The sequence below is a fragment of the Nelumbo nucifera genome, chromosome 5, assembly GCF_055504915.1.
Source record: "Nelumbo nucifera cultivar China Antique chromosome 5, China Antique-T2T, whole genome shotgun sequence".
Lineage (NCBI taxonomy): Eukaryota > Viridiplantae > Streptophyta > Magnoliopsida > Proteales > Nelumbonaceae > Nelumbo > Nelumbo nucifera.
This window is the reverse complement of record NC_142653.1, coordinates 19,461,067-19,478,731: the sequence shown is the minus strand read 5'-3', so window position 1 is coordinate 19,478,731 and position 17,665 is coordinate 19,461,067. Positions and strand designations below refer to the sequence as shown.

The 17,665-nt window shown below is 35.3% G+C and overlaps 1 protein-coding gene across 1 annotated transcript; it reads left to right on the top strand.

Moving 5' to 3' along the window:
• The first annotated feature begins 4,927 nt into the window (after positions 1 to 4,927).
• Positions 4,928 to 6,462, top strand: LOC104595624 (bZIP transcription factor 44-like). Its single transcript, XM_010256428.3, has one exon. The coding sequence runs from the start codon at positions 5,784 to 5,786 to the stop codon at positions 6,243 to 6,245; it is 462 nt and encodes a 153-aa protein (XP_010254730.1). The 5' UTR covers positions 4,928 to 5,783; the 3' UTR covers positions 6,246 to 6,462.
• Positions 6,463 to 17,665: the final 11,203 nt, after the last annotated feature.

Here is a 17,665-nt window from a genome sequence, read left to right as displayed (position 1 = left end):
TAGATTACTTCCGTATGTCCGGGTGTTGATATATCAGGCCAAATTATCCCTCATTACTTATAATTAAATTACCAATATATTGAAAACCTTAAGTCTTCCTCACTCAATAACCCTCTTCTTGTGAATCTAACTCATGCCACCCTCAAATGTGAGGATGGTAAGATCAGAGAGGTTTTTCATGTATGAAGAGGTTTGGGGAGGTGGGTGGAGTCTAAAATTTACCTAGAAAAAATAAAATCATTGTATTGTATGCATGGGGAAGCTCTTTACTTGACCTGATTAGTGAACAAGTCAACCTCCATCAACGAGAAATGAATATTGTATGATTTTAATCTAGTGATGTAATGTGGGCCCTGTCGGATAGCTTGGCCCACATTTCAGTGTCGCCCACACTATAGCAGGTCGTGCTGGCCTGCGGCACACCTATTTTAGTGGGCTATATCGGCACAGCCCATGCAGGTTGGGGTGGGGCCCAGCACAAGCCTAGGCCCGTGGCCCATGGGCCCGTAATATTTCATTTTCTTTTTTCTTATGTATTCATTACAAAAAAATAAAAAATCCAAAAAATTATAAAAAATAACGAAAATTTGAAGAAAAAATGACAAATTCAATAATTGTAACAAAATTCTGAAAAAAAACCATTTTAAATTCTTATTTCATCAGAATAATCAATTTATACAATAAATATAAAATGATTAAATGAAATTGAAAAAATACTATAATAAAATGATTACATGACATGCTTGGCATGAGCCGTTCCAACACGAGCCCACATAAGCCACGGGTAGGAGTTGTGTCCTGCTTGGCATGGCCCGTCACTGTAGCTTGTGGGCTGTGCCCGTAGGCGGTCTGACCTGTTTTACACCTCTATTTTAATCTCAAAAGCTCCTCGGTCTAGGGCTGAAAATGGATCAAATCAAGTCAAACATGAGTATATTTAATGTTGATTAATATATATTGGATTTGAATTAAATTCATATTATAATTGAATATTGAGTAGTATAAATAAATTAAACTAAAAAAATATCAAAATGTTATATATTATTGATAAAATGAATTAAAATGGCTTTAATAATTAATATATATTTCACAAACAAAACTAATTAAAAATTACTTTTACAAATCGTTAAATTACAACATTCTAATAAAAAACAACATTTAAATCAACTCCATCAATATATTACAATATAAATTTTAAGTATATGTTTAATATCAAATTACATTGGATCATATAGGAGTGGATTCATATTCGATCCAATTATAAATGGATAAAATTGATATCGCTCTTGATAATATAAAATTCAAAAAACTCAAATTTGAATTCGAACAATCACATACTGTTTGCATCCCTAACTAGGTCAACTTTTTCAGTGTAGCTTCGCAAAATAATTACCAGCTCCTTGTGTTTCATATGTCTCAGTCTCGCTACCATGTCTACTATGATAAAATTATCGCGAGACTCATGAGCAAATAGCAAGGACAATCTGTTTGTCGTTGTTATCATTAGAAGGAAGCAAGTGCACAGAGATTCCCAAATCGCACGGACTAAACCATCCAAAACATCCTTTAATTTGGAATTCCAATTTCCAAGTTCAAACAATGCAAAGCAGAAGTATAGGCACATTTGAAATACATGTAGAAAAAGCTTTCTCTTTTACTTTGTAAATTTCCTCATAATTCGCACCGAGAAAATATTGAAATACATGTAGAAAAAGCTTTCTAACACCGAATTTCACAAAATAGAGGAAGATAATAAGGAAAAATGGCGATATGATCATTTTTTTTTTTGGCTCCATGCGCTATACAACCGGAATTGGATCCCAAATCTCCACTACAATCAGCTAGACAACCAATCAAAAACCATATATACCAACTTTTTTTTCTTTGAAGCGAGCGGCCCAGCGAACTTTCCAACTTGCCAATTGGCAAGTGGCACCTGTATTATTGTTATTAATTATTAAAGCAAGTGCCCAAATCTTTTGTAGGTTCCACAAATCAGGCTAATAGGGTGTATTGTGATTGGTCCCACTTCATAATTATAGTTAATTATGATAATTCAAACTAGATTATTTTAGTGTCGCATAAAACATAAATAGAGTTTTTTTTCCTATGCAGATGAAGAGGATTATGGGGTGTGATGCTAGCATTCACATTGTAATTGTCGTTGTCCTTGTTATATAGCTTACTCCACAAGGTTTGGATTAGGTTTCAGTATATATGCTGTTTTGGTTGGAATTAGTTGTGCTAGCTTGTTTGGTTTGGTTGCGATTGCTTCTCTCTGAAAATGAATGCAGAACATTTTAGATTGAAATTAACCTTTGTTTTCATAAAATTTTTAGACTGAAACATTTCAGTTGTATATTATTTCTATTCTCGTTGGCTTAGTTTGGAAGAAGTACAAATATAAATATGTAGAGTACAAAACCTTATCTTTTGTATTATTTTATATGTATTTATACAGTATATATTTATATTTCTACTCCTTTCAAACTGAGCCGTTGTAACAAAAGCCTTTCTGTTTCATAACCCATCTAATTTAATTTGTTTGATGTATAAATGGAATGAAAAAGAAACTTTTCATCATAAAAAAACAAAAATATAATTTGAATATTGAATATTTCAGTTCGGAAAATTTTGTACCGAAAAAAAGGATGCATTACAATATTGTAAGTTGTTTCTTGGTTTCTAGATTAATTTTTTGTTTTTTAACTCTTGGACATAATTAGAAGAAAAGAAAACAAAAAAACTCTTGAACGTACTTGTAATTAATTGCAGCCATACTTGGTATCTGGGTCACATTAATTTATCATAAATTGTGGAAAGATGATAATATTGGTGGGTGGCAAGGCCATCAAAATTAAGTTATAGTGTTCTACTTTTGATGTCTCCACTCCAGTCAGCACTCAGCCGACAAGAAGAAGTGAGATTCGAGAAAAGACACAGTATGCTTGATGAAATGAGGAGAAAACGGATTCCCATAGACAGCCTCCTTTGGGTTTCTTTCTTTCTTTCTAATTGGCCACGAATCTTGAAACGGAACTCTGGCCTTTCCACCCAGCCCCTCATTCTCTCTCTCCCTATGCTTATGTGGCACTTTTCAGCACAACAATGCCCCCTACGTGGTAAAAAAGCAACCCTTTCTACTTCAGAATCTCCAACATTTTAAAAGGACAGAGAGAGAGAGAGAGGGGGGGTGAGACCCGTCACCAAACCAGTCTAGACTCTAGATGGTCCACCAAAATTAATTGACAGCCCAATTTATCCCTCTCCATGTGGCATCGAAGAGAGTCCAGCGTAGGAAAAGGAAAATGCAAAACAAACAAACAAACAAGACGACTGTTTGGGTAACAGTATGAGCGATAATTATTATTTTGGCGTCACCCATGATTCCATCTGCCATCATTTAAGTACCTCAATCAACTTCACGACTATCTCATGTCCCGACCTTTAAATCCTTTTTACGCAAAGGTAAAATGATCCATTCCACCCAAATCAACTTACGGTTTCGTGGCCCAGCTCATGCATTCATCTCCTCTCCTGCACTCAGTCAGACCCAGAGGCCAGATCCCCAGTGGAATTCTTCAGCGTGTGCACCTTGGCACTGTGCTATTGGGTTATTGTTGGCATTCGCAGACGTTAGACTACAAATATATAATAAATCAATGCCCTAAAAACATCATCAGATTCCGATCCTACCGTGTAGAAGCTCCATCGGGTTAGTATCTCAGCCTCTATCACTCTGTGCAATAAAAGACCATGGAAGATGGATCATGGATGGAGAGAATGTTTCGCAGTAATATCTCGATACTTGATGCTTATTGAGGAATGGGCCCCCATACAGGAGTCTCTTACTCTCTTGGCCCAGAAATTATCCTTCGGAATTCTGATTTCATAATCGCCGGCTATCATATGACATATAAGGCGTTTCTCTCATTTTTTAAGTTTTAAGTTTTCAACTTTTCACTAACAACGTCAACATCTCTAACGTTGCTTCTGATCCCTGCCGCGACCTCTCGATGATCGAGGATTCGAGGCCAGCTTAGAAGAGTTTGGCTTTGTGAAAGGACATAGTTGCCCCTGACTACTGACAAATGTATTTTTTGGTAAATACCGATCGATGTATTTATGGCAAGGATATTGTGAACATACTTTTATCTACGTGGAACCGTTTCTCCCTCCATTTTCCAAATTGTGACTTCGTATCGCAGGATCTTGATCTGAACATCTGATCATGAAGAGCACGACGGACGATACGTATCGGAGGGCTGTGCACTCAAGTTGCATACATCCTACCCTTCTATTCTACGCCAAGGTTACATATGACATTATCCCTGTTAATCCAACGCCTCTGGTCTGTCTGTTCTAATACTGTAGGACGAGAGGTCAGAACGCTGAGCCCTGTAACATTTTTTTGTCGTTATATTATCACATCAATTGAGACTACCAATTCTACCAAAAAAAATTGAAACTACCAATATGCACTTTTATACTGTAAAGACCAGAATACCCTTGGTAAATAGTTTTAATACTCTCTCCACCCTTTATGGCCCATGCGGCCATGCCAGTGACTCAGTGAGGACTGAGCACAGTGACAGAGTCTGAGAAGCACGCAGTAGATCTAACGGTGAATTTGGTACAAGTGGTGAAAGAGAGGTAAAAATCTTTTCAAAGGTATTGGTTTTCTGGCTTATAATTTTCTGTTTTTGTTGCTCACCAGCTGGAGTTGGACGGTTGTGGAAATTTTCGTTTCCACCCCACATGCCTCATCACCCCTCCCAACAACTTTTTTAGAAGAGATTCCAAAGTCCTGCACTCTTTTTTTTTCTTCTTTCTTCAGTTGTTATTTTTTATCCTGTTTTTATTAATATTGGCCTATCTTTTTCTGAGTATTTTATTTTATGCTGTTATGCTTTTTGGTTCTATAAATCCCTCTATCTACACCCTTCAAAACCTCTTCCCTTCCCTTTTCTTCCCTATAGATCTTGGGATACTTCTCTCTTTCTCTCTCTCTCTCTTAATTTTTCCCATAGTGCTGAGGTTCTGAAGCTCTGCGGGCATAATCCTTCTGTTTCTTTCTATTTTCAGGGTGGGGTTGTGTTGCCAGTGTTTATCTTCCTGAATTGAAGGGTTGGTTTTGGTTTTCAGAACGAAAACTGAAAGCCCTTTTGCTGGTGGATCTCTGGAAGGTTTTTTTTTTGGTTTTCAGTTAGACAAGAGTCCCGTCTTTTTGGATAACAGGATCTCTATTTTCGAGGGTTTTGATTTCGCTCGCTTTGACAGCGCCTTATGCTGTTGAAGTTGGCTTTTTGGTTTCAATACCGAAAACCCTTCTGCTAAATCTTGTTGCTGCTTTATCTTTCTCGCAAAAAGCGAAGTTCTCCGTTGAGCTCCTGGTCGCTCTCCTCTTCTTACTATATTCATATCTACGCAATAAGCAGTCTCTTTTCGTTATCTTGATGCTTAATACCTTGTTCTTGATGTTTCAGATTCATGTCTCCAATTGTCAGTGAAATCCTTCTCTCGGGGTTTATGATAAATTCGTCACTGAGACGCAGGACCCACTTAGTTCAGTCGTTCTCGGTTGTGTTCCTTTACTGGTTCTATGTTTTTTCATGAACTAATTCTCATACTCTGATAATATTATCTATTATATTATCGTACGTAATAGCCTGAAATAATTAGTATCTGGGTCCTTCGTTTTTTGCTTCTAAAATCTAGTCCAATCAGAAAATCCTTTTCTTAAAACTTTTCTCGTATTACAATCTCTTTGCTGTAAATATACCATGGCTTCCTCAAGTGGGACTTCATCAGGGTCTTCCACGCTTCAGAGCTCTGGTTCTGAAGAAGACCTTCAGCAGGTAATCGATCAAAGGAAACAGAAGAGAATGCTATCGAACCGGGAATCCGCCAGGCGATCGAGGATGCGGAAACAAAAGCACTTGGATGATTTGATGGCCCAAGTTGCTCATCTCAGGAAGGAGAACAACCAGATCCTTACGAGTATCAACATCACAACTCAGCACTACCTAACAATTGAGGCCGAGAATTCAGTACTGAGGGCTCAGATGGAAGAGTTGAGTCACAGATTACAGTCTCTCAATGAGATCATTAATTGCTTAAATCCCGGCAATAATGCTTTCGAAACTGAGGATTCTCAAATCAATACTGATAGCTTCATAAACCCGTGGAATTTGATGTATCTAAATCAACCCATCATGGCTTCTGCAGACATTTTTCAGTACTGATCTTTGTGAGCTTTAAGGCACAGAGGTCTTTTCTTACCTCTCGTCGGCCTGCGTTGAAAAAGACAATGAGAGGGTGGTGCAGCGGAGGGATTTGGTTATTGGGTTCTTGGTTTGTAAATGGGATAATATAAAAACATGGATTCAGTGGCTATCGCCTATCGATTTCTGTAGTTTGCTTCTCTATTTATAATATAGTAGTAATATATTATATTATTCACTTGGAACCGTTCCATTACTGTTCATAGCTTTCATCTCTCGTCTTTATTTTTATTTTTTATTTTTTTTCAATTTTCCTTGGCCGAATAGTAATAGCCACTCAGTTTTGGTAGCTAAATTTAAATGAAATAATGAGATAAAAAAACAGAACAGATGGACTTTGTAGAAGAATTTAACTACTGAATTGTTGTTGTTTTTATTGATTAAAAATACTATCATTATTGATGGTGATGCACGTTTACGTCTCCTCGGAATTATATTGGTGGACACATTAGAAATAATTTTTCTAAAAAGTTGGGTGGTGGTGTGGTTATTTGATATTTGTTGATTTTGTTTTATTTGATCCAACTGAGGTATTTTAGTAATTGTATTTAATGGCTGAGATCTGTTGCTTTAAGGAAAAAAAAAAAAGGATGAGATCACGGTTCAGTTTTCCTTTTTATTTCACTTTTTTTTTTCCTTCAACTATGATAAGAATCAAAAAGTTCTTGCATCTGCTTATCGAAAAGAGAAGAAGAAAAAGAAGGATAAGAAAAGCGGCTTGTTAATTTTTTTTTCGCTCCATACTTCTGGTAATTCATTAAACGCATAAAGGTGAAAAGATCTAGTATGAGCCCTAAAGGCTGAAGATCACTTGGACCAGTTGTCACTTTTTTTATGCTTCCGAGATGAGAGAAATATCAAATATCCTTCCTTCCTCGTGCTCATTACCTACCCTTTGTTAGTCGATTGGATGGATAAAAATAGTTAATTTCTTTTATTAAGAGCAGAAAAAATGAAATTAAAAAAAAAACAAACAGAACCGAAATAAATAACGTATAGTTAGTATATGAATTGGATGTTAGAAAAACCTGCATGGCCGGTGGTCCCTAGTCCCTACTGTAACATGGGACGAGAGTGGGTAGAACTGATGGTTAACAATTAACATTGCTTGATCTGGCCGATCTTTGGAAGGAAACAGCACAGTGGGGTCTGCAAAGCATTCTTGGTTGCCAATTTGAAGTCATGAACAAGACAATTGGATTCTGCCAACTGCCATGACTCCTCATATCATATGTTCTCAATGGAGGAGAGGACGAGGGGTGGGTTCGGAAACCAGTTTAAACCACTAACAATCCACTGCGGTAGCACCCATGACGATCTTACAGTACATCTCACTATACATTGGGAACATGGAATGACAATATGCACTTCACTCCATGAATAACAATATACAAGTACAGAAAAATATCATGGTTTTTAAAAACAAACCGGTGATTGAATTGGTCAGCGGTTTGGTTATCGGTTCGAATGTTCTGATTATTCAATCCGAATGGTCGCCCCATTCTGACAAAAAAATTAAAAAATTAAAAAAATTAAAAAATTGGAAAAATGGTCAAAACCATTCGAACGGTTTGAACGGTTCGAACAATTAACTGCCCGGTTCAGTGGTTTATTGACCAAAATCAACGGTTTTAGGGGAAAAGGCGATTTTGGAGGAAAACGAAACTGGTCAGGTGACTGGTTCCCAATTTTTCCAGCCTGATCGTCCGGTCCGGTCCGGTTTTAAAAACAATGGAAAATATAACCAATTTAGGGCAGGGACGTGCTGTGAAGTTGGTGTGAGGAGCACTGTACGAGGAACAGATCCGAATTCTAATCAAACAGCCCTAATTCCCAAAGCTTTTCGGTGTTTCAGTCCTTTCCCTCATGGTTTTCAAAACCGGACCAGACCAAAAAAACTGGGAACCAGTCAGGTGACCAGTTTCGTTTTACCCCAAAATTGTTATTTTGCCAAAAAAACGTTGATTTGGTTAATAAATTGATGATTCAAGCGGTCAAATTGTTCAAACTGTTCAGCGATTTTAACCATTTTTTTTTAATTTCTTTTTATTTTTTATCAAAATGAGCCATCTATTTTGATTCGAACAGTTAGACCATTCAACCCAAAAACTGGACCCTTGATCAATTCATTATCCGATTCGATTTTAAAAACCTTGATTTCCCTATATACCAACTGAAGGGTGACTTAATTGGAATGCTAGCTGGTTCAATCCAACATAGATGTGAAGTGGATTCCCACAGCCTCCAACTTTAGAGGTTATCGTGGCTGAGGTTCAAAATATTGATATAGACCAATGTATTGGATGAGGTATATTGACTTGCATCGAAGCTCGCCTTCATTTTTTTTAATTTTTTTTCTCAATCTGGTTCAGGGGGCCGGTTTAGGATCCGTCTACTCCCTGAAATAAGTGAGTGAGACCCCGAAACATGATGTATAGGGACATATCGGAGGAACCCTGATATGATACATGGTGTGGCCTTATACGTTGCGAATTTGCGATATTTCAATCCTGGATCGTGGTGTGTATCACCATATACCCAATTCATAATAAATCAACAAAATTTATAGTGACCAAAATGCCCATCATTTGGTACAATTAATCTAGAACGAAAAGTAACATGGTCTAATGGTGAGGCTCATGCTTTGGATCTTTATGGAGATTGGTGCTATGCTAGTTTAAACTTTAGACTGCAACTACCCACAGCAACATTACAATCGATCGAACAAAATCATTAAAACGATTAACTTTTATATGACACTTTTGGTACGAATTAATAAAGAAATGCTTACTTAATTTGTTTTATCTTTATTTATTTCATCTTTGGTAAATATATATTCTTAGTAGCTTAAACTAATATAAACCTAATTTTTCTCCAGCTTCATGTGAAGCAAAGAGGGAACATGGCAAATGGGTTCAACATGATCATTCTGAAAATACAGCCTTGGTTGTCTCGGAGCTCTCATCAATCTGTACTTCGCCCCAATTAAACAACTATCCTAATAAATTAATTCAAGATTCTTTGTAAAAATTCAATCAACCCATTTGTCCTTTCATGCTTCACTGTCTCTTCCCTTTTTTCTCCTCAAATCTCACCCATAAATAAAGAATGCAAATTGCAAGCAGACAGAGGCTGTCACGTTTTGGTCACAGTTTATGTTAATGGTTCCGTAAGCACTAATCTAACTTTTCATTTCCTTTCCTTTTTCCTTTATTAATTTTCTTAAGAAAAGTAAAATAAAAATATTTAGTCAATGATCAAAGTTTCATTCATACATAGTATAGTAGTATACAATCAAGGATGTATATGCAAATTGCCAAGTTTGCCCTTCACATAAATCACGGAAAGGGACCCTCAGAGTACTTTGCAATTTTGCATCAGGCGCTAGATAGGGGGTATGAAATCTGAACCGCCAGATTGTTTCAGATTGTTCTAACTATTATTAATTGTGATCCTTCCGTCCTTGACATCATAGAATGGTTTAGAGATAGTACACAGTTGCCGTTTTGATCAGTCGTGCTTTAAGTAGGGGTGCATTTGAGTCGAGCTGAACCGAATACTTATTTATTTAAGTTCGACTCGTTGGAAAAGTATGACATTTGAGCCCGAACTTAAGCTCAATTCGAGTTAGAGACTTGAGTTCGAGCTCGGCTTGAGTTCGATTATAAACCAAGTTTTTTTTGAAAAATAAAAATTATATGTATAAAATTATTTGTTTAGACAAAAAATTAAGAATTATAAAAATTATTTAATATTATATATTTAACAAATAATTATAAAAATTATTTACTATTATAGATATGTATGTATGTATGTATGTATGTATGTATGTATGTATGTATGTATGTATGTATGTATGTATGTATGTATGTATGTATGTATGTATGTATGTATGTAATAAAAGTGATTTATTTAATACTAGGCTCACGAGTGTCATGCCGAGCTTCATTGGGCTCGAGCTCGGCTCGACTAGTAAACGAGTTTATATATTAAGCTTTAATTTGGCTCGAAATTCGATTTAAACTTAGCCGAACCGAGCTCGAATAGCTCGTGAAAGGCTCAGCTCATGACCACCCCTAGCTCTGGGTCTGAGGTCACTTATTGTTGGAAAGCTATTAAAATACATGTGGGAATATATCAAAATACTGAAATATTTTAGTACTAATCAAGGGCTTACATTGTTTGAAGCTTGGCATTGGTGCTTTTGTTCCTTTTATATTAATAAAAGTCCTTTCATCACGAGATTGGCTTCAGTGTTCACAAAACCATGTTCATGATGTTCGCACGGTCTTTGTAGCCTTACATTGGGAATATATTCATACTTGTATTTTTTTTGTGGAGAGATATTCCCAATGCAAGGCTGGAAGGGATCTACGAACAATGTGACCACGGTCTTGTGAGTAATGAAGCCAATCTCCTTCATCACCTTGACATATATAAACCTTAGTATGAATAAAGGGATGAGAGAAGTAAGAGAAAAAAAGGAAGAAGAATGAAAGTAGAGAAGGTGTGATTCTTTTTTATTCATTTCCTGGCGATTGCATGGAGAAAGAGAGAAGAAAAGTGTTAAAGGGTGACAAAAGAGTGGGTAAATTTAGGTGCATTCACAAGTAATTCTTTAGCAATGGCATAAAAAAGTAATTCTTAATTAATTAGTAGAATTAAATCACCACCTAAGCAGGAGAGGATGTTGAAATCACTTCTCATGCGTTTCCATGTTTGGACTTTGGATTTGATTTCATGTTAGAGGAAATGAGATATATAGAATTATGTGGCGTTTGATAACATTTTTCAAACATTTGAAGTTTGAAAATGTTGCTTTTCAAACATCACCTGTGTTTGGATTTGAATTTAAAAAAAGATATGAAATGCATTTTTAGATCTGGAACCATAAGACCCAGGCCAGGCATTAAACGCGGTCAAATGCATTTCAGACCTGGCCAAAAGTCTAAAATATCGTCAATTTTTTAATAATGACATATTATACCCCTATTTAAACATGATAGAAGCCCATTCTATTTGTGGTCATCGAACGAAAAGGGAGATGGTGATGGAGAACTTGAAGAAATCCTATAGTCGCCAGTGATAGAGAACTTGTCGAAAAGAAAACCATCTTCAAATTTCATTCCTCTCTCTCTCTCTCTCTCGCTCTTCCTGCCACCACCACTACAACTCTCAACAGCATCATTTAACACCTTTGTCTTTAGCTAGTTGAACTCTCAACTGTTCGATTCCCCTCTCTCTATCTCTCTCTCTCTCTCTCCCTCCATCCATCTCCCATGTCTTCTCACCACCATCACTACAACTCTCAACAGCGGTGGTCCTGTCTTTAGCCACTTGAGTCGTTTGATCGAATCCACTACAACTCTCAGCCGTTCAACCTCTCTCTCTCTCTTGTCTTTGCACCACCACTGCTATAACTTTCAGTAGCAGAGGTCTTGTCTTTAGCCACTTGAGCCATTTAATCTAATCCGGTACAACTCTCAACCAATGCAACTCTTAGCTATTTGATTTCTCTTTCTCTCTCTCTCTCTCCACCATCGCCGCTACAATTTTTAGTAACTATGGTTCTGTCTTTAGCCACTTGAGCCATTTGATTGAATCCACTACAACTCTTAGCCATTCGATTTCCCTCTCTCTCCCTCTCTCCATCTCTTCTCCACACTCAACCATTGTCGTCATCTCTGCTGACAAAAGCATGAAAATGTATATCTAAAGTGTGCTCAACAATTGACATTTGTAAAATAAAGAGCTTAAAAGTAATATTTTTTTCATAATAATTTTATAAGTATCAATTATATTATTTGTGCAATTTTTATGCTGAAAGAATTAATAATTGAGTGGAGGAAAGCCCAAACATAGGTCCAAGAAACCCAAGCCCAAGTTCCATGACCCAAGTATGAGTGCTGATTCGTTTCTCGCATTGCTCTGAATAAGGTCTGGTATTTTGGGCATATCTTTCTCTACAGATGTCAAAATTCGATGATTCTTGAGGCTATGGATAACTAAGAGATAGAGTTACAATTTATTTGTTGATAATTTCCTCTAAATCAATCTCTATCCAGGCGAAAATTGGGGGTAGATGCGGATCCGGGCTGAGTAGATTTAGGAGCCTGACAACACAATAAAAAGGAAAAATCTGACCTAAAAGGGGGACGACTTCCAGAGGTTATTTTGACATTATTTTCTCAGTCTTTCATAGAAGAGAAGAGGGGAGAATGACGTCAAAGCGCGGATAAAGCTTCAACAAGGCTAGGGAGGATCTTGATCGATGAGTTTTACTTGTTATTTTACTATGATTCCTTGAGAGATTTCTTTTATTGTTTTGATAAACCCTGAAGTTATATTCTTCAATTTCCATATAAGATTAGTCATTCTATTTTTATGTGCAATTTGTTATAAAATGATTGACTGGGTAGATTTATTTTATCAGTTGATCATTGACTGCAATACTGTCAATCTGATATATTGTTGTTCTTGGGTAGCTTGTAAGAATAGATCATCCTGTTCTTCATCGAAAATTAATTCTCTCAAAACAAATACTTTTGTTCTTGTCGTTGGTTTCAAAGTTATATTTTCCAATTGTTTGTTTGGGATACGAAACTTGCAATTGAGTAATAAATAGGAATCAAAGTCAATACCAGTTAAGCAAATCGATCAAGTGAATCTCGACGCCTTGTTCATCACAATACTACTTTTCATCCTTTAGTCATCGTTACTTTTATTCAAATATTTTTGCTCTTTTTTTTTTATTTTTAGAAATTCATTTTCTCCAGGTTATTCATTCTTAACGATAACTCCTTTTGTTGGTTTAATCAGCTTCTCTGTGGATTCGACACCTAAAGCTATGCTTCAACGACTGATTAGCCAAGGGTAATAATTTTGGGCAAGACATCCACCCCATTCTTTTCCTCTACAACTAATGTAAAACAAAACGCCGTTGCAACAATGTAAAATAGAACACCACTACAACTGATGTAAAATTAATTATTAATTATTTAAAATTTTATTAATTATTACATATTTAATAGTTTTTAAGATATTAATTTGCTAATTATTAAATACTTTTAATTGCTCCATAGACTTTATTACTATTATTATTATTATTATTATTTTAATTCTTAATAATTTATTTTTAATTTATAAATTTATGTGTTCTTTCTAATTTTATTATTATTTTAATAAATTGTTTTTTATTTTTATAATTTTATTTGTATTAATAATTAATTGCTCTAATTTTTATTAATTATTAAATATTTTAATAGTTTAAGATATTAATTTTCTAATCATTAAATATTTTTTTTATTGCTTCATGGACTTTACTAATATTTTTATTATTATTTTAACTTTTAATCATTTATTTTTTAATTTATAAATTTATATGTATTTTTCAATTTTATTCTTATTTTAATAAATTATTTTTATGAAATAATGCAAATTGAACTCAAAATTACCAAATAGTCTATTTTAGGGGTAAAATAATAAAATTAGGGAATTTTTTATGCTGAAGGATTGATCCAATACAAACAACCTTATTTATTTAGACTCTCTAAAAAGTAGAAAAACATTTATGCCTCTTTTAAGATTTTAAACACTTTTAAAGTCTTTTTAACTTTTCAAATTTCAGATTTATTAAACAGCACCTTAGTATTGTAGTTAGAGATGATGAAAGCATGTGGCCAGCCATTAATGAAAAAAAGGCTCACATGTGTTGAGAGAAAAGAGATATTCCACCTGGTTTTGTTGTAGTGGTTTGTTTTTAGTGCGATAGTTGTTTTAATTGGTTATGTGACTGAAAACGGGTTCTGATGATGATGTTAGCCAAAGGGTGACTTGGGGTCTTCTTGCCCAATTATTACACCAAACACAATAAAGATGGAATTGCAGTATTGTCAATTGAAAACTCATGGTGGGTGAAAATGGTCGTCATCACCCGAAACTAATAAAATATCTTGCCTGATTGTGAGAGAGAGAAAGAGAGGATGGGTTGATGGATGGTGGACCTCATTAGCAAGACATAACATGCTAGCTAGTGTCTTTGTATATATCCTTTCTGTGGATGCTGTTGTTTCTTTATACTGTTATCTCGTGGCAAGTTAAGGTTGAATACGTCACTGAAGAGTGAAGCATTCTAGAGGACTAGAACCTCTTTACACAAATTATCTGAATACCAATGGATGGAAACGGTTTAGGCCTTTAGAATTCTAATTAAAGGCTCAGTTAATAACCTTTTGTGACTCTGATGGATTTCTATATGAGTCAAACAGAATATATATTAGCGAACGGATATCTTATTGTTATATATTGCTTTATATTTCATGTTTTCTAGCATTTCTTCTTATGTTTTTTTTTTGGGTGGGGGTGGGTTAAGAATAATGTTTAAAAATTGACTTAGATGCTAAATGGTTTTTTCTTCTTGATTGCAGGTTACCGGTTTGACCATTCAGGTCGGATGGGTCAGACTATGCCACAATATGTATATATGTATGTATTTTATCAATAAATAATATATAATTGTGTTATATATGTAATATTTTATATTTAATTTATATTTTTAATTTAAATTTAAATTTTTTATTTGTAAACAAGTATTAAAAGTTGTGATTTGATGAGGCCAAAAGGGGGTTTTCTCAAAATTAGCAGGGCAAAGCACCTATGACATCTCAAAAAGTTACCCAAAATCCAAAATAAAATGTCATCCCAATTGGACATCGGAGTGTAAAGGTATGACTTCTAACAGTTTGTATACACATTTAGTATGCAACTTGTGAATCACCAAGTCAAAAGAGTCAACGGTTCAACCACCTAGGTTGGATAGGTTTTGACCAGGTCAACAATTTTTGACAAATTTTTTGGTTTTAATAGAACCAGACCCAAAATCTTGACTGAGTAATGGTTTGAACGATTCAACCAAGTAAGTCAATAATGGGTTGAAAACATTAATTGAGAACCAACAAGTATCCAATCCATTGATGATATTCACTTAAAAATAGAACAAAATAAAACAATCATTAATGAGACTCTCAGTGGAAGAAATTATTGAGATTCAATACCACTCTTAAAGAAAAACAAAATGAACAGCTTGTTCTTTAAATATTAGTCTTTGGAGGATGGCAAAGGTGTTTTTGCCCCTGGAATTTGCATTCCTTTGGAGGCCAAATGACCTTTTCTTCGCATTTGTTAAACCTTTCTTTCATAAACAGCCTACAACATTGAGAGTGATGCAAGACTAAAAGCAGATACAAAGTGTATATATATAATATTAGCAATTATTAAGTAGGTCAATAGCATTTGCCACTGTCTCACGCATGACATCTGATGAAATCATAGCCACGGCAAGTTAACTCGCTAATGCTGCAAAATTCAACCATGTAGAAAAATTGAATCTTTAATATTGCAAGCTTACATATGTAACTTTGTTTCTCTTTCAATTCAATTTTCTAACTGTAAGTTGCCTAGCACTACATTTTCTGGATGGATGAGTGATTATCCAAGTTTACAGTGTTAGTTTAAACTAATTAGAACAATTATTTAAGTATATATTTGGCATGATGCTGCAGATACAGCGGTGCTGTATATGTGTGGGTTGGAAGCACTGTTTTCTGAGAAAATATTGTTTTCTTTTTTTCTTTTTTCTTTGTTTGTTTTGGAAACAATGTTATCAAGTAGGACATTTTTTGGGGTAATAGCAACACCTTCTGTTTGGTACCGGTGCTTTATATCTGTTTTCAGCACTGATACTTTTTATAGGAAGTCCACGTCATTACCACCTTATTGGCAGCAACAAGCTCTAAATTGAGAAAACGGCGAATTCAACGTTTCCCCAGGCCATGTCTTCTCGATTTCTAAGACATGGTTTAGAATACCATTTTTTATAAAAAAACGATTCTAAACATGTTATCATTTTCTGGAGTACCAATTTTTTCAATATAACATAATGTATCACCGTTTTCTGAAACAATGACACCAAACACCACCTAAATTCATTATTATCAAAGTATCAAACTCTAATGGCACTGTGAGCTGAATTAATACGTGACGAATAGACAAAGAGAACTTGGGGCCCATGATCATAGTCTCGTAGAGAGGCTTTCTATTTGATATTTAAAAGGTTTTTTTTTTTTATTTCACTAACTCTTGGTTGTTTGGGCAAGGCTATTACAGTATTGCTTATTAATAGCTAGTGGTGTGCTTTTTCTAGTGTTTTACATAATTAACTTTATGCATTGTGAACTCAAAAATTTGTATAAAAATATCCACCCTCACCCTGAGGTAAGCCACAGTTACTGGATAGTCAAGAGCAACCCTTGATTTCTTATTACTAAATACATTGGGTCTTCTGCAATTTGAGGGCCGATGTGGCCCATCTGAAAGGCCTCCTATCGGTGGACCATGGTTGTCCGGCTTTAATTTAATGTACCGGCTGTCCACTTGGAAATCTTTAATATTTGTGTCGATTTGGAATTTTTCTTTAAAGTCAGAAACTTACATTGCTTACATACAAGGTCGGCCGCAAATCAACAATAGGCTATCCTTATATTATTTTCATCATCTAACCCTTTGTTCTAATTATATGAGTCAGTTATATATATCCTATTTTGCTATTCTGTTCTGTTTAATATTATTTTTATCATTAAATTATGAGTGCTTAAATCATTTCTTAGGTTCTGCTTGATTCACGGGAATAGGGGTCTGGAATTGGAATTAAAATGGGCTATTCCGATTTCAATTATTTGGTTAAGTGGAATCGGAATTCCATTCCTATTCCTGCTGGAATGGCATTCTCCCATATATTCCTGCTGGAATAGCATTCTCCCATATATTCCTGCTAGAATGGCATTCTCCCATATAAGGGAATGGTCATTCCCTGCCCCTCTTTTGAGAATGAAATCATATTCTTATTTATTCCAATTTTCATTACCATTCCTGTCTGAACCAAACAGAATATGAGAATAAATCATTCTAATTCCAATTCCAAAGGATTTTGATTCCGATTCCAACTGTAAACAAACGGATCCTTATTACTTCCATCTTTGCTTTTTTTGTTCTATTCCTATCTCTTCTAACCCCTGAATATGTAACAGATTATTTTTCTTAACAGGCTTTATTTTGGATTCACAGGTCTCACAGAACGGTTTGATCCCCTTAATAACTTTGGAACATGTCGCATTAGAATCATGACTGATGATGCACGATCTGGCCGGTCTTAGCTGTTGATGATCTTGCCTCCGAAATGAGTAACAGGGACCTGAAACGGGAGGAGAAGAGAGGCTCCGGGGAGAACCCGGCGTAAGGGCTCCGAAGCTCAAGTTAGAGTCTTTTAAAGGCAAGAATAACCAGATAGCGCGGAAGTTAGCATACCTCGTCCCTGGGGGGTAGAA

Bases quoted from the DNA above. Each gene is read 5' to 3' on its own strand.
- LOC104595624 (XM_010256428.3), top strand. From the start codon at position 5,784: ATGGCTTCCTCAAGTGGGACTTCATCAGGGTCTTCCACGCTTCAGAGC.